At 39.9% G+C, this 23,118-nt stretch overlaps 1 protein-coding gene across 1 annotated transcript; it reads right to left on the bottom strand.

The window, feature by feature from the left end:
* Positions 1 to 135: 135 nt before the first annotated feature.
* On the bottom strand, positions 136 to 12,451 carry cabp4 (calcium binding protein 4). The gene is made up of 8 exons (XM_037260054.1): positions 12,396 to 12,451; positions 12,124 to 12,225; positions 11,650 to 11,788; positions 7,670 to 7,700; positions 6,963 to 7,106; positions 4,572 to 4,681; positions 2,803 to 2,950; positions 136 to 590 (listed from the first exon to the last, which is right to left on the bottom strand). The coding sequence occupies exons 1-8, from the start codon at positions 12,449 to 12,451 to the stop codon at positions 562 to 564; spliced, it is 759 nt and encodes a 252-aa protein (XP_037115949.1). The 3' UTR covers positions 136 to 561.
* Between the last annotated feature and the right edge of the window lie 10,667 nt (positions 12,452 to 23,118).

Below are 23,118 nucleotides of genomic sequence, written 5' to 3'. Positions count from 1 at the left end.
GAATATGCACAAATTATACAATATCATAAAAATCCATTGATAAACCGCACTGGACTACAAGCTGCAGTGTTCAAAGCGTGTGCAAAAAGTAGCGGAAAATACGGTAAGTAAAAAAAAAAAAAAAAAAAACAAGTTCAACAGTAACTAAGCGTGCCTATCTAGGCCTTCGCATCCTCACGCTGGTTCTCCCCTGGGGCTCATAGTCCCGTCAGAAATCCATATGCATAGCCCCAGTTAAGCCATTCCAGCATCTTATTTGAGATAAATATTTATAAAACACTTGTATCAGTCAAGTTTACCCCTTCAGCCCTGGGAGGGAGAAAAAAAAATCCTTATTTGTCATGGACTGAAATGACTTATCCCCTCTTTATTGCATGAACGTGTACCCTTTGCTGCCACAAGGGGACGACAAAGCAGCACCAATGTTTTACTATTACTGTGCTTTATAACTCACATTGCACTAACTGCCTCTTTATTTTGAAAGCAAAACGTCACGGGACAGAAAGAAGTAACTCAGAGGAGCAGAGTGATTGTGGTGCCGGCCTCACCCTCCATCAGAGATCACCGAGCAGAGAGCATCATCATGAACTCTGCGGAAGGAGACAGAAGGTGATGATCACAAAATGATGCTGGTGTACATTATTATCATCTCACACTGAGTTTATTCATACACCTAAAAGTTTCACACATGGTGATGTGATGACATCAACAGCAAGTTAATGAACCACAGAAGTGGCGATCTGCTAGAAAGAACAAAAATAAATGGGTGAGGCCATTTCAGTTTAATATCACTTTTCTTAAATAATGGCCGATACCTTTTTTCAGAATGCAAGAAAAACTGAACCAAATACTTACTGCGCCCGTCCGACAAAACCCCGTGCCCCCTGCGTGACCCCCCTAGTGAAATTAGTCTAGAACCGCCCCTGAATTAGAGCCAGGAGAAACCCTGCTCATTGTATTAAAACCAAAGTCTTCAAACTCACACAGAGTTAAAATGAGTTGAAGCCAGCAACTAATTAGATTACCTCCGCCTTTATTGGTTGTATCAGAGATTCTAGTCCCTTCCCATCGAGCCAGCCAATCGTCTCTATGAAATCCATTCCAAATCAACTCACCCAACCTAATCACACCTATTGTCTCACAGGAAGCCTTCTCATTGTCTACATGCACATGGAGCTTTAGACTGGATGGGCACTTAAGTTTAATGCCAGATTAACCCACTATCTTTAGCTTTCATGAGACTCTTTTATGATTCTCTGGAAACCATTTACTAAAAGAACATTGCCACTAATTAAAGAGATATTGTTGAAGATTTTTTTTCATTTGAATTTATTCTTAACAAAGTTGATGAATATAGTTGCCAGAAGAAGCAGCCTTTGAATGCTTCTACTGCGCACGCAATATAACATACGATTATTTGTGAATTATGAATAATTCAATATAGTAGTAATCTTTCATACAACTTTATACCACATGCATATATTGTATTATGCATAATGTTAATATATTCTTTTCATATTTTCTAACTGATTGGCTACATAAAGTAGGATGCCCGATTATTAAGATCTACAGAACTTGAAACTGAGCCAAAGGGAGGACGGAAGGGGGCAAAAGTAAAAAGAAAAAATATATATATTAAACCATTGTGACGCTGCAAGCACTTTTCCCCATATACTGTAAATCAGTTTGATGTTCTTTATACAAGGCTTGTGATGGCTTTTCAAAATGATGATGTGATTTTGATGACACCTATTGAGGTGAGGGGCAGCAGGAGGCACAAATCTATAATCCCACTCAGGGCCTATTGGAAGGTCTACATGCGGGGCATTCATTTATTGTTACACCTTGTTAGACATTCTGACCATGTGACACCTTCAAACTGCGCCCTAGGGGCTCGTTGATGATGCCGAGAAGGAGTACTTGCTTATGGATCCCTTTTCACTGTGACACGCCTTTTTATATGTCCTCGATAATTGCAATAGATTGGATTGCTGTGACGAGACAAAACGAGTCACACTTTTGTGTGCTAAATCATGCATTCCCCTGCAATCGTGTGTGTGTGTGTGTGTACGTGTGTGTATATATACGACGTGTATTTCCTCAGCAGGTAATGCAATTTCTTCTAAGTCCTTGAGCTGTCCAGCCCAGTGTGTTCTCAATGTGTCGCATGTGACATGTGTATTGATTGAGGAAAAAGTACAATTAGATTGCAAACCTCCAAGGCAAGGCTCCTTCATGTAATCGAGCCTTTTTGCCCTCTTCCTCTCTCTTGTTTATCGTTTGCTCTTGTGTTGTCTTCTAGTAGCTTTGTTTGTTTGGTGCTTCCTACCTCGTGTTGAAGTGTTTGTTCAATATATTTTTTGACTCACAGCCAGACAATTAATCATACTTACACTACTAGAAGAAAAATTAGGCATAATTGCCAAATTCTTCATTTTTTCTCACATTGTGATAATGGATGGATGCATTCATATTTTGCTCGTATTTTGTCATATATTTTGAAAGGCATTTCGTCATACGTCTTGGTAGGAACTGCATGGTCCTACGTGGCCCCCCAGTATCACAGATGAAAAACTGTGCCCCCCTCCAGCATTCAATGCTCATTCCCGAGCTTATCCCAGCTGCCCTAGGGCATGAGTATTACCAGGTCCAAACAAACTTAAATCATTGCTGCATGCTCATAGATTTTTCTGGTGACGAATGTTTCAGCCTTGGTGACTTGCGGTCATTCAACTAGCTCTACATCTCGTTCTGTCCTTGACGTTCTTTCCTCCTGCCGCGACCCCCACTTCAGCTGCTCACCATCAAAGTCGATGTTGCCATCTTTGTTTAGGTCAATGTCACCGAGAATTTCCTCTAGCTCGCCTTTCTTCAGCTTCTCACCAAGCAGGGTCTTCATCCCATCCTTCAGCTCTTCAAGCGTGATCTTTCCATCCCCATTACAGTCAAACTGCAAATGAAAGTCAAACCAAAGGATGTGGAGGATTAGAAGATGAGAGGAAGAAAAGGAAACTTTTTGGATAAACAGAACACAAACAACAGCGAGGGTTTTAGGGGTTATTAAAAGCCGCATTAAACAGCCAATTAAAGTGTTCTTCAGATAGAGAAGAAAGCGATTGGATGTTGTGGAGCTTCTTCGCAGCCCCTTGAAAGCTGCAAACAGCTTAAATCTACAGATGGGGCAATGCTGACTCATGACATGTTAGTCCTCAAGTGAGAACATCTTTGGAAGTGAGGAAGGGGCTGGAAGCAAATTTTCATTTGCACCCACCATGGTGCCTGGAGTAACTCATGTGTCTTTCCTTTGACTGATTATTTACGGTGCAATGACGCAAGAAACACTTCACTGAAAACATATGACCTATGTGTTGAAAAATAAAAGTGCTAACAAGCTAGACTGAGAGCATCATAGCCAATTAAGTTATATTTTTGGTGTTGGCAAAAAGGCTGCAGTCACATGAAAATGTGTTTAGTCTTTAGGCCAGGCATCTCTTAGGAGCAGCTCCTTCAATTAATAACGATTTTTTGGAAGAAGTGAATTAAATATTAATCATGAAATAATAAAGTAACTTTTTATTACTTTTAAAGTAATCAACTCCAGCCATACAGTAAGGTACTGCTATGAGAGCACATTTAATTCCAGACAAGCTCTTAATTGTATCTTTAACTGAAGTGACAAAGCAGTCAAACAAAATCATAAACCAGTTAGTGGATGTAATAAAAGGCTCCTAAAATGTGATCCTATTTGATGCATGAGACTATATTCCAAATAAGACTCTACGCATATAAATAAAAACCGAGTGCACCGTAGCATTTCAAGCATTCTTTAATATTTATTAGCATAGACGCCCTTTATGTCAGTGTCATGCATTCGGCAGTCATGATTAATAACCCCCCCCCCCTCACACATACACACAGGGCTCGGGTGAGAGGCTTGCTTACAAATTCCAGGAAATAACCTAATTTGTCTTGGCCACATCATGATTTTGCTCGGAGGAGGAGGTGGGACTTAGAAATCTTGTTTTTCTGACTTTGTGGCAGCATTTGGTACCTAGCTGGGCCTGCAGTGGGGATTTACACAACGTAATCCACCTCTTTATAATTCGACTATTATGATGCAATTACAAAATCATAATAATTCAATACGATACTAAAACACAATATGTACAGTATGTACAATTGTTCTACCTACTTAAGCAGGTCGGGAATCAATATGTGGACTTTACTTTGGGGTGGGTTAGATTTTAATTTGTCACTGTATTTTTCGGACATTAAGTTCAATACCATGTGCGCTGTTCAGGTAAACTAATATTGTGTGTGGCACTGTTGGTTTAAATGAGGGGTTTAACAGAATGGCAACTCAGTGTACTTTCAGCCATATGTTCAACCGAGTGTCACTTAGAGGAGTCAAAAAAATGCAACAACTGGTTCATGAAGCAAATTTGAAGCTTCATTTTCCCTTCACTACTTTTTGTACAACCTCCTCACATAAGATCCACACACTTTCGATGGCATTGAATTTGTTTATTTATTTATTTATTTATTTATTTATTTATTGCTGTAATTCTTACCTGTTTGAAGGCGCAGCGGAGCTCCTTGAGCCCAACCATGTGAGCTGTCTCAGCCAGCATCCTCGGGCCCATTAACTGACAGAAGTCATCAAAGTCCACGTGGCCACCCCCTGCAGAAGGAGAGCAACGCTTGTATGTGCAGGTGGGCAATATTAACATTGTTTATGCTGAGCAAAACAAAGTAATGACATTTTTACTGCACATTAATCTGTTTTAATGTAATGTGTTTTGGCCACCTGAGGGCAGTAAAACAAAGTGATGGCACAGCAACAAGTCAAACTCTCCTAATGAGTGTCTGCAAAAGCTTATTTAAACATTAGCCAGGTGCTTAGTTATCTCTCAGGTATGGTGGATCCATCCACCTGGTTATTTACTTTTGGCTCTGTCTGGATTCATTAGAGAAAATATAGAAACTATCTACCTCGTCTACTGTTCAATACTTAAAAGTGCTATGATTTAATCACTTCTAAATACTTGAATGTGCTGTGATTTAATCACATATTACTGAAAGATGAAGTGTAATTACAACAAAATGGAACTGCAGAATATTACAGCACAAGAGTCAAACTCATGGCCCGGGGCACCATATCTTGCCCATGCACATCATGAAAGGGATCACACAAGAAGACATGCATGATGTGCCTTTAAATGTAACATACAGAGTTCTTGATGTACGTCAAAAGGTTATATGTACGCCTGACTATCTTGAAAGATTAATTGATGCAAATGAAACACCCATTTTGCATTCTGCTCATACTATTCAGGGTAAACCTGGAGAAGCCATGCTAATTGCCAACCTAACCTAACATTATCATAAAACACAGGGAAGTGCTTGCACAATCGATTACATTCGGTGAAGATGTGGCCTTTTTCCACTAGCTTCTCAAGATAGACATTAGCTCACCAGCCACTGGTTGACTGGTTAGCTGCCATATGCTTGTCACGTGATTTTTTCTTAATGGTGACAGTTGGAACAAATGATTCCAAATATAATGAGTTTCAAAGGGAAAGAGGTTGAACAGAGCAGACTGACTTTGGTTCCACTAGAAAAGCTTTGTGGGCATTTAATGAATAAAATGTTGTGTTTCCCCCCATTATCATTGACTTGCAGCAGCAAATCAAAATGGTAATTTAAAAAACAGCAGCTGAAAAACTCAGAAATGTGAGACAGCTAATTATGTGATTTTCTCCCAGCAAATGATTTTCTTAGTTGCCCTTAAGGTAACGTACATTTTTCTTGTGGAGCAGCAGTCTGGTTTTTTTTTTTTCTGCTTTAAGTGGGTCAGCCTATAATCACAGTACGGGGAAAAAGAAAAAAAAAAAGGCAACTAAACGTCATAGGAGAAACTTTTTTTTTTTCAACTGAGTGTGCTTGACTGGTTATGGAAAAAATATATAATTTCATGGTATTGTTGGCTCCATAGAGATTTAACAAGAAAAGAACTAAAGCCTCCCTGTAGGGTCAATTTAAATGAGGAGCATGCATGAATAATTCAAATCACTGTATACAGTACAAATGTGAGAAAACACAATTTGCTCATAGCTATGTAGCCTGTAGATGCCTTTATCATCTATGTCTAGATAGATAGGTAAATATCTTTCAATTTTGACATTAATGTTACCTGCTCTTGTCATTAGGACAACTCAAGCGTTAAATGTATTGAAAACATGCCAAGTGGCATAGTTACAACGATAGAAATAACATCTGGACTCAGGCCCTCTGAGATTACGGCGAGGATTCTCTGCCATCTTGATGACCACTTTATGTTTTGTTTGTGAGCAGCATTATTTAGGGAATAAATGCTTTTGTGTCTTGTGTGACATTGACTAAGTATAGTATCGCTTCAGTTCTGATGAAGTCATGATATATTTTTTCTGTTACATTTAAGGTTTATGGTCATTTAAGGAGCTGGTCATATTAATGGTGCCATAGAACACATCAATTAATGATCTCCTGTATGTTAGTGTCTTCTGGAATATCAAAGACACCCATGTTAGATTTGGCTCTCCCTTCATGTCCCATTTTCTCAGAATTCATAATGTAAAAGCTGAACAATTCAGTGTCAGCCCTGTTTTTGTTTGATGAAAAAGAATCAAGAGCAGCCCCATTTGTGACCACTGAGAAGGAATATCTCAACACACGCTTCAACATACAGGGTGAGGGCAATTAATCAGTCTGCAAAAATGCATCCAATGTCCCTGGCTTCAAAGACAAACATCATTTCTGCACGTGGCAGTAAAAAAGTGCTGCACACATGTCACGATGTTACATATTACACACACTTGCTCACCTGAGATAGACTCATCAATCATTGAATGACTGACATTGAATTCTGAGGGAGGAATGGCATGCACGCAGTCGCATACAAAGCCGAAAAAATTAATACAAACATCTCATCTTGATCTGCTGGATGATCTCGATCAGTTCCATCTCCGTAGGCATGTAGCCCATAGTCCTCATGCAGTCAGCAATGTCTTTGTAATGTATGAATCCATCCGCATCATAGTCAAACTCCTTGAAGGCCTCTCGCAACTCTAACACACACAAAGACGCACATAAATCTTTAAAATGGTGTTATAAGAAGAGACCAAGAGATATAAACTCAAAAATATAATATAACAAGATATGTCAGAATACATCTTAAATTTGATTCAGCAAACCAACAGACCAATGACAGATGGCAACATCATAATAACTCGGTTCTGCTAATACTATCTTTCCTACTGTTTCACTCTATAAAAATGACTGCTGTGAAAATGGTCGTTAAAACAATGAAGCTGCGCTGGGCTGAGACATTAATACATAAACAGTTCAGTCAACACGTCTCCAGGCAGATAAACTTCCCTCCCTCCTTACAAAAACTCCTGTATCTAATGAGAACCGTTTGAAAGCTTTTTATTAAAGGCAAAATATTGAAATGAGAATGAGAGCAGACTGTGCCTTCAGAACACAATAAACGACAGATGTGATTTTAAGATAGAACTGTAGACTCAAAGCAGAATGGCGTATCTTCACAGACGTAAATCTAAGCATGCTTGTCAAAGTTCAGTGATGCAATTGACACGTGGCTGCCCCCGTCACCCAAAAGGCATCTTACCATCTAACTCCAGGGGCATTAACTCTCGCTCCTATGCAGCACAAGGAGGAAAAACAATGGATTTAGTTACATGACAGGATTGGAATAGAAGATAGAAAAATCACCTTGATTTTTAAAAAGGTCAAATTCCCTTGAGAAACACTCCAGAGATAATCATTTTGTTAGAATATCACGTAAATCATGTCGGCATAGCCGCATGGTGACAATAAACTAATGGGATTTCACCCTGCAACATTTCGTTCACATTTGCAAAATGACGCAAGATGATACACTCCTTACACACGCGCGCACACACACACACACGCTGGTCTACAGCTGCAGCTTCCAGAGGGACCCGGCATATGCTTAAGCTATGTGCATACAAACACACACCCACACGTAAACAAATGTAATGGTGAGGCGGACTGATTTTGCTCTGTTCAGATAGCGAAAGATGGCTGCATATCCTTGCCAGTACAGGAACACAAAACACATCATTTGCATATCTTTTTGTGCGTTCTGTATTCTCTGCTGTATTCATTTGACATTTGCTCAGGCTCACTCTCCCTCTCCTTCTGTTTCACCCGAGCCATCCACCATAACGCTTTTCATGCAAAACTGTAAGTCAGGAAAACAAACTGTAAAGTGTAGCAAAGGTTGAGTTTCAGTTCTTAAAGACGTACAGCATATCTAACAGGGCAGGAATGCATTCTGATCAAACCCTAACCCCCCCCCTAAAAAAACAGGCTTGTTTTTGAAAAGTGACAAGTACCTTCTTTGTTGCCCACGAGCGTTAATGGCACCTAATTTGCCTCAGTCCTCATAACAATTGTCTCATTTGCATATTTGTAAAGACACACTGGATTTAATTTGCATATGTAATGTTTACTTGCGCTGATTCAAAAAAATTAACCAAAAATTAAACAAGTATGGTTATTAAGATAAGTGCACCTTAAATAATAATAATAATAATAATAATAATAGTGTTCAAATGGTACAGGGCTGCGCACAATTTGTCTCCAAAAGCATCATCACATTCACATAGCAAAGCGAGGAACATGAAAGCTCGCATGTTCTTAGATAAGACTTCTGGAGATGCTGCTTGGCACAAAGCCCCGGGATATCTATAAGCTCAAAGAAACTTGACTGGCACCCCAGTTTAGGAAGCATATAAAAACCTCTGATCATTTTTTTTCTTTCTTGAAACCGCACAACATTTTAACATGGAAATGAAGGCCGTATAATCAAGTCAGAAGTAACAACTACAACACAACGTTTATAGCATTTGCGGTTTGCAGTTTTATTGCCATTCTTGTTAAATTGACACTTGCAGTCCCTTCTTGGTAATTGGAAATTTTTAACAGTGATGATTTGCTTGCCACCAAGGCCTATTGCATGTGCCTGAATATTTTGCTGAGGAACCAAATCTGGGATACGTATAGTCACCAACCCTCCAAACAGTTTTGTGGAAATAGTTTTTTTTTTTTTTTTAAATAATCCCAAAAGAACAAAATTCTCTGTACTAATTGTACTCCTCAACTATAGTCGCAGCTTTGCAGGAGTTAATCACATTTGATTTTTGGACCAGAGGTACCCTGAACTGATCAGGCAAAATGAGAAAAACAACTCTTCACACCTCATCTTGAGTATCATGCATGTTTTTGGAATGAGGAAAACCATGCAGGCATGGTGACAACTACACTGGAAGAGCAGAGCCCAGAATTGATCCTACAACCTCTGTAATGTGAGACAGATGAGCTAACCAATAAGCCACAACAAAAACAAATGATAAACAAAGTTGGCAGAGATAACGAAATGGCTTAGCTCAATACAAGTTTCATCCATTAATCACAGAAGGTCATTTTGTAAAGTGCTGCACCGCCTCAGGAAAAGTAGCAACCCCTGTGGTGTCTTAGAAGCTGGGCCACATGGCTGCCATGCAAACAATTATTCTCTGCGTAACATTGCCAACTGAGTTAAAATACAAATCCAATGCCAACACGCACTTGTGCCAGCAGTGATTCCACTTTACCGTATGTAGAACTCTGCCTCAAACGCTAAAACCGCTCATGATTTATACAAACGTCTTCATATTTAATATTGTTTTCGACACGGCAACATTAAAGAGCTGTTACAACCTGGGGAACCTTGGTTATGTTTATCTTATCAAAGATCCTGTAGTCCACAAGGGCATATTTAGATGGCAAGGTCAACACATTAATTGGATTTTTCTTCCATCCAGAAAGGATTTGATGGCCATGCAGGCTCCCATTGCATTAAACCCATTAACAGTTAATTTCATTCTGTCTGCCTTCAGTTGAGCAGCTACTGCTTTTCAAGCATGAATACAAATATATGAGCAGTACGTTGACGTTAACACACAATTGGATGAGATTTTTAAACACCTGTGCATCTGCAACGCATGTTCTTTACAGTTCTCCCAAATGCAATATCTGTCTTCGGTATCTTCTGCTTTGGCAGTGTCAGGCATGCAAGGCATCAACTCTCTTTCATTATCTATTTGTCTTGTCCAGCCTCCTCTAATGAGGGCTGACAGTAAACTTAGCTAAGGGGCTAATTAATACTGAGGCAGGGATTAGGATCACTGCAGGGTGAATGCTCTGCTCGCTTCAGCCTCTTTGCCACAAAGTACATTGTGCACGGGGACCCAATGCAGGCCATTCTATTTTTCTGGAGGTGACAGCATGGCAATGACCTAAGTTGAAGGTTATCTTGGAGCTGTTTTCACCTCTAGTAAAAGCAATCAAATGTGTCCTGTTGGTTATTGAGAAGCCCAGTTAAAAACATCATTCAAATATTCAGGCAGGGGGCTCCCTTTGGTGAAGATGGTGCTCTTTAGTAAATCCCTCCCCTGTGATGAGAAAGAATGAAAACTGTTGGTTTTGTAATGAGGTCTCATCAGGGGCTCATAATGTTCCTTGATGAAAACGATATCACCATGGTGGTAATAACAGGAAACACAACAAAGCTGAATCCAATTCGTAATGCTCCTCAACAGAGGTCTGTTTATCTGACGAAACGATTCCTTACCTCCATGATACTCAATTCATTTAATTGAAAAAATACAATCGATTCTTTAAATTTGAAAGCTCCACACATTATCTGTGAAAACCAAGTCACACAAAACCTCATTATTATTATTATTATTATTATTATTATTATTACTACATTTCTGTGTCTATTATTAGAAGAAAAGTCTTAAACAGCAATTCATTCATTTTGTCCTTGGCAATGCAACGTGCCATTAACATCCCAGACTTATTGTTCCCCCTGCAATTAAACACGCCTCCCACTTTAAAGTGGAATTGCAGGGCAGAGGGCCAGCCAATTCAGGTTAGCAGAATTATTTCTAGAGGGTTTACCCTACAGTCTTTATTATTCTGCTCATTGTTTGAATTATTAGAGTCTGGTATGATATTGAATTTTCATGGTCCTTTGACCTGCTCTATAGAGGCAATTACTGACTTGCAAATCAAGCATCCATTTTGGTATTGTCATGGTTCGCTGCAGATATCACCCAGTGGTTAAATTCTCAATCAATAGTCATTGTTTCTGCACAACAAATGCTTCTACTCTGTAAAACAAAGTAACTATCATGTTAATTCCATATTTTATCTTTTGGGAAATGTATACCTCTTTTTGTACTCCACTTTGCCTTGCATTCTAGTTAACTTTAAGGGCTCTATTTTTGTGCCCAGTGCAAGGTGGGGTCTAATTATGCGCATGGGTGGAGTTTTCCATTGACGTTTTTGTAGAATTGCACAGTTACAAATGGGTGTTTGCGTTGTTGTGGGCGTGAACACAGCTGTCTATCTTCCGGGCCAATTGAACTGGCTCCTGTCATTACCTTTCAAATCAGCGCACGAGAGGTGCACAATCTTCGACATTTCGGAAGCAGAAATAGACTCACTTGTTTTTACGCTTGGATGCATGTGTGCTGTCTATGGAAATGAAACATGAGGGTAATTTGTTAAACTGACCTGTCCAAAAAGTTTATTGAGGTAGGCGACGTAGGCAGCAGCCACCGCCGAGCTGTTGCTGAGACTCCGTTTGCTGCGTCGACGACTTTCCCCTTCACCATTGGCGTTGCTCTTTTTTTGAGTCGCGGGAGACTTTGAACTGTGAATTTGTGCATTTCGCAACCAACTATCAGCATCATACCACAGGCTTTTTTAACTTCCCAATGCAATTCAATTAAACACACATTTTCAGGGACAAAATTCTTAGAAAGCTACAGCTGCATCAAACCCACTTTGAAGTTGGAGAAATAATTGAAAAACATGAGCAGTCCAATCACTTGATGTGGCTCATTACATCAGTCATTGGAGAAACAGATGAAGTGCCCTTTAATTTAGCTCTTTAAGGGCTTGTTTTGCAGCCGATGCACCAATCAGTGACTCTAATGCTCTCCTTCTTTTAATCAGTGTTGACGAGAAACAAAGATTGATAATGACCAGAATTTCTTGGAGAGGCTGAGCTGAAGAGCCTTGTTTTTAAATCTGCCAGTGGTTGGAGATCTGCCGGCTGCTGGACCCCGCCCCCCTCGAGGGGACATGCTTGGAGGGGAAAAAGAAAACATGGTTAAGCCTTCAAAAGTAACATTTACAATAACCCGATTATTTCAAATCATAAATACAATCAAGTCGATGACTGCCTTTTGGCAAATATACAAATTTGTTATCAAATCATTCCTAATTTTTGACCCATAGTGTTTAAATCTACGAACCTGGCTGCAGCTGATGGTCGACTTTCTGGTCCTCCCTTTACACTTTTTGAAGACATTCTGCTAGAATGAAAACAATTTTAAAAAGTGAAAAAATCCATCTTTTTCTTCTACTCTGATGTTGGTTGACTGAGGAAAAGACGGGAAATGGTTGCCAATTAATCATGTTGCACATATGATCAATCAACCAATATTTGAAATGAAAATAATGCCTAGGAAGTCACACAAAACCAGAATTCGAATTGTCATCACGCGTAACATCATGCAAGAGCTCATATATTCAGCACTAAGTTCCATAATTGTCTCACAAGGGGAAATTCTATTTCATTATTTTTTTCATGCATATAAACACAAAGCTTGATCTGCATGAATGCAGCCATCAAGGGAGGGATTGATGTTGGCGGCAGCCACTGCCGAGCACTAACAGTGTGGCATCCAAAGTTGTGTTCAAGGGTGCATTGGTAGTGCTCAAAGGTAAACCGGCATCTACCCACCAACCATTTCTAACTTCCCTATTTTTGTACACTATTCCCTTAGTTTAAGCATTGTACTATAGCTTAGCCCCTACAGAGCGAAAGCATTGCACTTTCTGAGGCAACCACTGAGCAAAGCTTAAATTATATTCACAATTAAGTGGAACTGACAACTTTGAAGTAGTTTTACTTGTCTCCTTAAAGTGACCCCTTTCGTTTTTGTTCCTGTGGAGTACAAGACTTGAGTTACAGAATACTAAAATTTCACACTAAAGTAGCAAGAGAACCAGACACAGATGAAATTCAAACACCTTGAGGTAACAGGCTACATAATGAAATGTTGTGCAATGCAATACAATCACATATAAGCAATGAAAAAAAGAATAGGGGCAAGTTGAATGATTCAAGAACTGGGATGGGGCTTACAGATGGGTTGCGATGGAAAATGCAATTGGGAAAACAGGGAAGCAAGAGAGGGATGAAGATTGAAAAAGTGTGGGCCGACTTGTAGAAGCGTAGAGTAGACACTCATGCTTGACTGTTAGTGGGGCAGATTAATGTTGTGTCATGGACCTCTGTGATTCCACGGCCTGATGATGAAGGACCGTATGTAGATGCACTATTTGCATAAACGCTTCAATCCACCAGCGCATGTGCCACAGAACCGACGCAAAGACAAGATAGCCATGATCAGCTCCAGCGGCTACCACTCGGCCCGCTGCCTACGCGGGAGCCCTAATAGGAAGAGACACGAAGATCAGCCAGTCTTCTGAATTACACTCGACCGCTTCATGTGCCAAACGAACGGCATTGCCAACTCCCAGTGGGTTACAACGTGCCATGACTGAGTAGTGATTGCCTGTCTGTCACGCTTCCATGCAATCAGCATGCATGCAACACGCTGCAAGCATGTTAAACTGTAAAGGGGGAGGGGGGGGGGATGTTCCTGTCCTTGCGATTAAAGTCGGGAGATCCTCTCTTGTAATGTTACTTGTGACCTTCAACATTCATTGGCGACAACAATCGGTACACCGAAACAATGTAAATGGATTTTTATTTAAAGCTAGAGTTGAATATGAAATATCAAGAACACGTAAAAAAGAAATCATACACTGCTTAGTATCCTTAGAATAAGTTTTTTGTCCAGGGTTTATGTTTCTTACAGTTGCAACTTTGCAATAAACTAAACCAAACTTTACATGCATTTTTCTGAACACATATGGGTAAAACAATATTTGGAGTTTTTGTTGTGGTGATCTCTTGTTGTTTTTCCAAATAATTGCTCTCATTGTCATCGCTTGAGTGCAAATCCCATCAGGGTAAACAAACACACTCCGACTCAACAAACACAACACAAAGCGTTGAGTGACACTGTGTGCCTGCAACTTTCTTCTCTAAGTGGTCAACTGCTGTCAATCATGGAGCGGTCACACACAATTTTACATCCCAATCACGCTAATTGAAACATTGAAATCGGGAGTCACGTGGATTGGCCTCGGGAATTAAAAAAAATAGAGGCTGCTTGAAGGGCCTGAGTGGAGTGTTGGAGGTTAGAATCTAATTGGAGATGGTCTAAATATATTTCACAAGAGCCACTGGAGAGAATGAATGATCTCATTGTTGATCTAACATAATTAACTGTATTTCTATGACATTTGGCGATAATGCACAGATACATACACACAACTTCAACCTCGGATAGTTTCATTTTCCCCTAATTAATCTAATTGTCTATAATCACAACACCTTCTTATCTAGGCAGAAAGCCCAAAATCAGTCGAGTTCATTGGGAATGTTTATTGACTAAATTGGGTTCAGTTGAGGTAAGGCCTGACATCTCTTTTTATCCTCCTGTCTGGAAACAATCTATCCCAAAGGACGCACCCAGCCAATGCCTAATACAGAAGCAGCCGATAGTAATGCAATTGGTTCTGGTACTCTATTTTACCTTCACCGATTCGAACATCTCTCTACTGCTTCCTCTTAGCAACCCCAGCTTACTCACCACCACTGATTTTGTGTCAAGGGTCTAAAATGAGATTGTCTTCATCAGCATTGACACTGATAAGGGGGTTGGGGGTAATTCGACCTTTTCCTCACCATCACACATCCATTCTTGACTTTGTAATTTAAAGTCCAAGCAGAACATTTTCCTCAGATCGGTTTTAAAATGGAGAGGTGGAGTCGGATTTGAATTAAGTGATGTTGTCGAGAGCAACAGGGAAGAAACACCAGACCAAAACAAAACCCTTTCGAGGTGTGGCAATGTTGAATTGAGGAACGAAAAAAAACCATTTAATTAAGCAGAGAGATATCTGTCAATGTCATTAGTGTGTTGGGAAAAAAACCATGCTCTGGAACACACTCACAAATGAACCATAGCCAATTCCTGCTGCGTTAAATTATTGAGCATCCCAAAGCAAAACAAGATGACACTTAACTATCATTCATGAATACAGCAACTTTGCAGTCTTACCTTCTTAAACAGGAGCAAAGAGAATATATTTATTTCCTCCTTGTTTGACTGGGATGATAAACAAGATGTGTATGCGAAGCCTTAGCTAACCTGTGGATTATATATTAAAGGTGATTATCCTGATAAATATGCTTGGATTAGAGATGCTGCTGGCCTGTTCTACATAAAGGGCAGTGATAATTTAAGTGGACCCAGGGGGGGCAGTGTGTCTTGAGAGGTATTTACAGTATATTCTATTTCAATTTGGTTTGAATGTCCTAATGATTTAGTCGATTGGTACATTTGTGTAGTCTTTGTAGAAACAGACTGTCCCTATTTGTGACCCTGTAACATCTTTGAAATGATGTCCAGCCATTTAGTTGCAAACATTGACGTCAATGCAGCGTGTCTACCATCTTTCCAAATGCAATGTTCTTGCATTTAACTTCCTCGTGCTGTGCTTGGTACGAGAACTCAAGTAGTTGTATTTACCGCCGGAGCTATTTGAATCAACAGGGTGGAAAAGGTAGACATTAAAAAAACAATCTTTCTGGCCTTTGCAATGCAAGGTCATGGTGGACTTGAACAACAGTGCATGAAACAGGCACTGGGCTTGCTATTGCAGCCGCCAAATCTTGGCCCTATGAGATGGTAATCGTAACTGACTTGGTGTCAACAAGCAGATTGAGGTAATGTATTGGTGACCATAAGGGTGAGTTAAGCCACTGCAGCAAAACAGTGTGGAGAAATTTCCAAGGTTCAGAAGGTTAATGAACTAACAGCTTCAAAACGTAGATGCCATTAAAGCCTGAAGTCCATGTAACAATGCTTGATGTTGATACATACCAAGCCCAGCTAAGGCCAGAGAAGGGCTTAGGGGCTTTTTTCCCCCCATTGGCAATTACCTACTGATTTCTCCACTCTTTATTGAATGCCAACTTGTCAAACAAACACTCTGATGTCACTGTGAAGACAGTGTCCATTATTAGAACACGGTCCAAATTGTTAGGCTTCACTCAATAATATCGGCTGTACTTCATCAATGCCGAATTTAGAAGCAAGGGTAATTATGTGTAGATACCTCGAACAAAAGTGATCCAAATGGTTGAGTGTTCTTTTGTCACTCAGTGTGGCAATGTCTCTACTTGACACTGCAGCACAAATCTTTGTTGGAATGGTAAAAAAAAAAAAAAGTATACGCGAGCGCAGTGTAAATACAGTTAACCAATTGAATTTGTTGTGATTTTTTTTATTTTTCCCTCATTATACAATCTCCTTCTGTTAAGCGACTTTTCCAAGCTACTGCTCTGTGCAATCAAAATGCAGTCATGCCCAAATCTGCTGGGTTCATACAAACCAAGTTCTTATTTAGCACTTTTTTCAAGAGTGGAAATGGTTCAATCTTCCCCATACAAACTAGCTCAAATGTGTCGCATTTCATGCAGCAGTCAGCTCCCATTGGAGTATCTACTTTGAAATTATTGACTTGGAGGGAAAATCAGCTTTGATATTTGGAAAGGATTGGCTGGAGGCAGTGTGGCACAGTATGAACATTTATAGTATTTTTTTTTTTTTTTTTAAACAGAGACCAGCAAAGAGAAAGCAAGATGGGCCAATTCATATTCAAGTTAAGAAGGCTGAGGCGATTATCAGGAAAGCGACTGGCAGACAGAGTTGGAAATTATAAATCTATCCACAGAAGCATACTGGAGAGTCCTGCATAAGAGCAGAAGAATAAAGCGGGAGTCATTAGGAGGAGCCTAAATATTACCGGCTGATTGATGATTTGAAACTCTTGTGCGCCGAGGTAAGCAGTGTAAATACTGAAGTGGGCGTGGCTGAGCATGGAGGAGTGCAGAGGTGAATGGAAAAGCACAAAGAGCACACAGGTAAAACTCTCTAGCCAGATTATGAAAACATTCACCAAATTGTATTCATTCCTCCGGGCACGGGAAAACTAAACTGCGCAACAATTAAACGTGTTTGACAGACACACTCCGAGCATGAGGCATCACACTTAATTTATACAGCATAACCTTTAGGGTGTCTGGCCCATTGTATGTTGTTTACATGGAAGATGAGGCAAGATAAATTAAAAAAAAAAGGCTTTTGGAAGGATTTTGTAGTTAATGATGTGTTCACTTATTGGTGAGTGATAATGTCATATCAGGAACTAATTGCCTGGCCTGTTACCTCATTAAGCACAGCATGACATGGTGCCACGGGGCGCTGACTGCACACTTCCCTGCGATCACTGCTGACTCGATGCCTCCTTACATCCTCCACTCATAACTCATTTGACGCTTTTGTTGCTATTTGATTGCTGGGATGGTAATATGAAAAGATGATGGCATTTAACGACCGGTTCAAAGATTTGATTTTTTGCTATTCTGATAGTTCTGACATTCAAGTCTATTCTCACTCCTGTCGATTTCTCAGGCATTGTTAATTTATCTCTGTACCTCTTTATCTCGCTTTCACACATATCTCTCCATCTCGTTCTCAAGCATTTCATTTTTTGCGCATATGCTTCTCTGTTTGATCTCGGTTTTCCCCCTTGCAAGTCACCTTTACTCTCCTGATCTGCAATGGTCGGCTCATCTCTGCCCTTCTCTCTCTCGCTCTCTCCCTCTCTCTCGCTCCATCTTTCCGGCCTCTCCACTGACTTGCCTCTGGGCCACACTGGGAATATGCTGATGGGGCAAACCGAGTTAAAGATAGATTATTTATCATTGCAGGGTGAGGAACAAAAAGGGAAATGGAAAAAGAGGTAGGAAAAAAAGGTGTGTGTAATTAATTATAGCCAGCCTAAAGCAAATCAATGTGTAGGTGTTATTTTCAACCCCTTAAGAGAGTTGCCTATTTTCAAATGTTTTACGATGCATCAGCACTATGGCTTTTGTTGAAATTGGATTTGAAACTCTAACAGATACCCTGCAGCCTGAGCATCAAATAAAAAAATATTTATGTAGTGTATGAATGGTAAATATTGAATATTGTTATTTATAAGCTGCTTTACATTTAAAACATACTCACTTTTCCAAATGATTAAAAACACGTGTCACATTTGAAAGTAGACAGAGCAGATGATGTTTGCCTGCTAGCTTGCACGCAAAGCCTTCCCCAATCCATTAAGCCTACTAACACTTCACTTTCTTTTCCAAAATCTATGACATGGTTCTTTAATCGCAACACTGAATTGCAACAAGAGCGTCTGGTTTCAAGAAAATGCCCAAAAAGAACAAGAGCGAGAAAAATAAAAATATATCCGCTATGTGCCCTTGGAGAATATCACTGTCAGTCAGTCATTTTATTTGACAAGGGTAATTTACTTCATTCGTGAATTGTTACCGGGGCCTGTCACAAAGCAGGAGAAAATGGGAAAAATTGTTCGGTGACATTGAATTTGAATTTGGATTAGGCCCAAAAAAAAAAAAAAAAAAACATTTTGCACATTGCCCCTGCTTGTCAGAGTTAAGGACAAATCACAGGTAGGGTTAATGGGATCTGTCTGTGTCAGGGCAGCATTAGAGCGTGAGAATAAGAGACGACGAAAGACTGATAAAATGTGGGAAAAGGGAGAGTGGAAGGTGAGGTGCTTGCTAGTAGAGGAGAGCAATGACGGAAGGATGCACGAGTTGAGGCAGTGTGAGAGCGGAGTTGTTTCCTTTTTTTTTTGCATGCAAGTCCAGGGGGCATGCTGGGCTAAATTTGGGGGATGTGACACATGGTGAAAAGAGTAATGCACCTTGACAGACTGGCACTCCACCGCCAGCTTGGCCAATGATGCTCTCTAAAGCTGAGTGATGTGTAGCGCAAGCAGCACCTGTGACACCAACTGCCACCCTGCAGAAGCCTCAACAACTCACCACCTGTTAAAAATGCACTTGCTCGCGTCCCACTGCTGTTTTATCCATTCATTCATAAAATTCAGTTCATCCACTGTCATTGATATGGATGAGGTTAATTTAAAGGTTTTTTTAAGATGACACCATTGCTAGAATAAAATAAGAACTTGCCTCCTCCTTTTAGCGGAAACACATTATTGCAAGCATTTTTTGTTACCAGACCGACTTTCAAAATTAATTGAAAAATAATACAATTGGACAAACATTTATTTACTAGCTTCAAAGCTACTTTGTAGTTATACATCCATTTGTTGTGTATGTGTGATAGTATGAGGCAATTGTACTGCATGTGGGTTCACGGTCATAGTCCTCAGAGGGAAACCATAAGTATGATGTGGCCTGATTTGAGAAATCGAATTTGACACCCCTGCTATAAGGCCTTTACCATAACTTGACCACTGGCACATCTAGAATTTTTCTCTTTGGGGGGGGTAGCGGTTGAGAGCATGAGGTGGCCAAGGATATCTCAGGGTTGTTCACAAAATAAAACAAAAATAAAATACCCAAACCCCTAAAAATCTTAATGAAACACTGATAAACGTATCATGTAGAAAAAAATTGATTGTAAAATACGACTTCGGCAATTATCTGGCCTGGGACCTGGGAGTCCAAACCTATTTCAGGGGGCATGTGGATTAGTGCCCCTGCGGTCCCCCCCCTTCTAGCTACACCAGTGACCTTGACCATACATGACCAAATTGCCATTGTAAAATATGAAACTGACAATGACAATCCTAGGGTCTATTTGTGCTACAAATATAATCATTAAACAATCTATTTTCAAGCCATGTTCTTCCTCCTGCAAAATTTCTTTCCCGGTCTGGCTGATGCAAAGTCGACACTTTGTCTAGAGGGGGGGGAGCAAAATATGTGTCACGCATCACAGTGTTACAGATTCATCTGTTAAAGAATTGGTCTGGCTCCTTCCTTGAATGTCGCTGGGGAAATCCTTTACACTCTATACGACATCAGTTTCCCCACTGTTATAAATAACGGCAACGACCTACATTGTTGACCGTGTAGATTGTGCATAATCATCGTGAAGATTGAATCCGGACAAATCATGAGTAACGAAAAAACATCATTCACCTTGTTATTTCCTCTTCTCTCAATGTCATAAAGAAATTACCCTACTCGACTGGAGCTAAAAACCCTTAAAAATAAACAAAATAAAGTGAGCATTTTTTCAGCTGTACAAAAATGACTTATTTAGTAATATAGACCCAAAGTCAGAAGAGCTTTTTTCATACTCATAATATCCAATTCTAATATAGCTTCTGGCTGTTCATCTCTCACTCTACTCACAAGTTAATTCACCTCTTGTGCTGTTTCTGTGACTTTGAACCTTTAATACTGTATTTGCTAGAGGCCGCTAGAAAATAACCTGGTGAATACAACTTGGAGTGTGTATAAAAATTTGCACTCATTTCCAAGGCAATCCAATTTATTTACCTCTGACAAAAAAACATGACGTTGTTTACAGACAATTTTACGGCCCAGCATGCCATTAAACAGAAACGCCAATTACATTACTGGCCTCGGTCGGGAGCACGAATGACACTCACTGAAGAGCGGATAAGATATAAGATCTTCACAGTTGTAATCTAATAAGTACATGTACCACAGAAAATTGGAGCCACTCTTCCAGAAGATACTTTCATTTTGTAAAAGCTGCAGAGGAATGTGTTTCCAGCATGAGTAAATAAGCAGGATTTCGATCTTTATCACAAAATGTATGCAAATTCCCAACCAGTGCAAACCCAAATGCTAAAACTTCCAGTTGCATAAGTGAGGCAGTCTGCAAACGGGGGGTTACTTAATCTCTGAGTTAATGGCTTGCAAAGAGGCTGGGGAGGCTGCGGTCGGAGTCTTAATGGAAAAACCTTCGCTGCATTGTGCCTTGGTAATGGGAGGAGTTTATCTTGCCATGCAGAGGGATGCTATGAATGCTTCTCCACAAATTGATTGTATCCTCGCTTTCCCTCTATTTCATTCCGGAATCCGGATGTTTACGCTATTATCATAATATATTATTATACTCGTGAGATGTGTGAGAGCTTTAATTTTGCAAACCATTCTCAGTTTGGTCATGTTTTCAGTTTCACTATCATCAAGGCGGTTTTACTGTTATTTCTTAATAGAGTAGACTCACTATATCATTTTTATACAGTCACACTGAATGACCCTACAGTTCGTCGTCAAACGCTTCTGATTTAATTACCGGATCATCTTAAAGATAATGTCACTGTGGAAAATTTGCAGACGGGGTCAACATAGCTCAGGGTGATTGTTCAGCCTTTATTATGTGGGTGTGATTGATTGATTTCTTCCTCCAGGCGGGTCTGACCACACTGATCCAGACAGGTCCACGTCAATCGACTTGTCTGGTGTTCCATCCCAAACACATAATTATTAAAAATACTGTCATCACAAAGTAGTTTTATGTCTGAGTAAGGTGTTCTCAACAGAAATGAAAGGAAACCTGTAGGATTAAGTCATATGTATATTAAATTTAAACAAGAATCAGAATAAGGAAAGAGGTTTTTTTTTGTTTTTGCATAATCCTGTTGACATTTTCTTTTTAAACTCATTCCATATAATCAAATTGGGCGGAGGTGTAAATGATAAATCTTGGAATCATTACAACTCTATCAAGAATTGCTTTACTTTTCCTTAATGCCAAAATAATTAGGGATGAAGACATTTTGTGTGCATAACTGCAGTAGTATGCACAAACAGGGGAACTGGTTAGAAAACGTCTGAATCTAATTAAATGTTTGGATTTCCCTTCTAAATTTATTAAGAACATCGGTCGTTCAGGAAATTGCATATGCTTTTTGCAGCATGATGAAAAACTGAATTTCCCCCAATGTAAAGAAAAGAGTTTTCACTGGTCAGCAGGTCACTTGAGAGCATTTTGCCAGTGCAGTGAGCTCAGGAAGTGCTCACCTTTTCATTTTTAGCTCGGCAGCAGAGGGTAAAAACCCTGAGAGGATTGTGTTATCTATACATTCTTTCCAAAGTGGGAAATCATAGAAGTCCTGCAAGGTCAATGTGAGAAATGCTTCTTCATTCTTTCCGAGTAAAAATGAAGAATTCACTTACTCCAATGGTCACAACATTTGCACAATAAGTGAGATTCAGAACTGGGCTGTATGAAAATTGTCTGTTCTGGAAGGCGTTAATTGGGTCGGGTAAATCAAAACAGTCCCAACTGTGATATTTGTGGAAAACTGGGTACTCTTTGGTCTGATTTTGGTGAGCACCAGGGGCGGAGCTACGTAGTTGGTGCTGGCCATTGTCATTCTCTGGCTACCCCCCTTGTCAACCCAACACCTTGGGGAACTTTAATTGCAGTGATTGGCTGTTAGCTACCCAATTGGTGCATGAAATAGAAGAGGATTATGAGACAGTGGAATAAAGCAAAGTAATGGCAAAGAACATGACATTATCTAGTAAAGTAAGCTCAGCAAAACATTTTTCTTGCACTTGTTCCTGCTAGATTGTGAGTATGGTGGGCATTGTTCTAAATATGTGTGGATTTTATTCCATGAAACCATGACTGTTGATGGTATGATTTAAAAAAAAAAAAAAAAAAAAATGACGCATACGAACACTTGCGACACGCACTCACTAAAAAAAAAAAATTCTGGCTACGCCCCTGGTCTACACAGCCAACCAAAAGGAGACATGGAAAAGGACAGATGCTCTGCATCAGCCTCAGTGTTATGGGCGTTATGTGCTTTGAAAAAATCTCCAACAATCAATCTAAAATCCCATGTTTTTAAAAAGTCTCGGCATCTCTCTCTTAAACCTTAATTTCACCGCGTTTCATCCTGCCCTGTCTGTATAGTGCATGGTTGGGTTTGGTTCACTTTATTACCAAGGCT

Source organism: Syngnathus acus, chromosome 1, assembly GCF_901709675.1.
Source record: "Syngnathus acus chromosome 1, fSynAcu1.2, whole genome shotgun sequence".
In the NCBI taxonomy this organism is placed as follows: Eukaryota; Metazoa; Chordata; class Actinopteri; order Syngnathiformes; family Syngnathidae; genus Syngnathus; species Syngnathus acus.
Note: the sequence above shows the minus strand (reverse complement) of the source record. Positions and strands in the feature narration are given on the sequence as shown.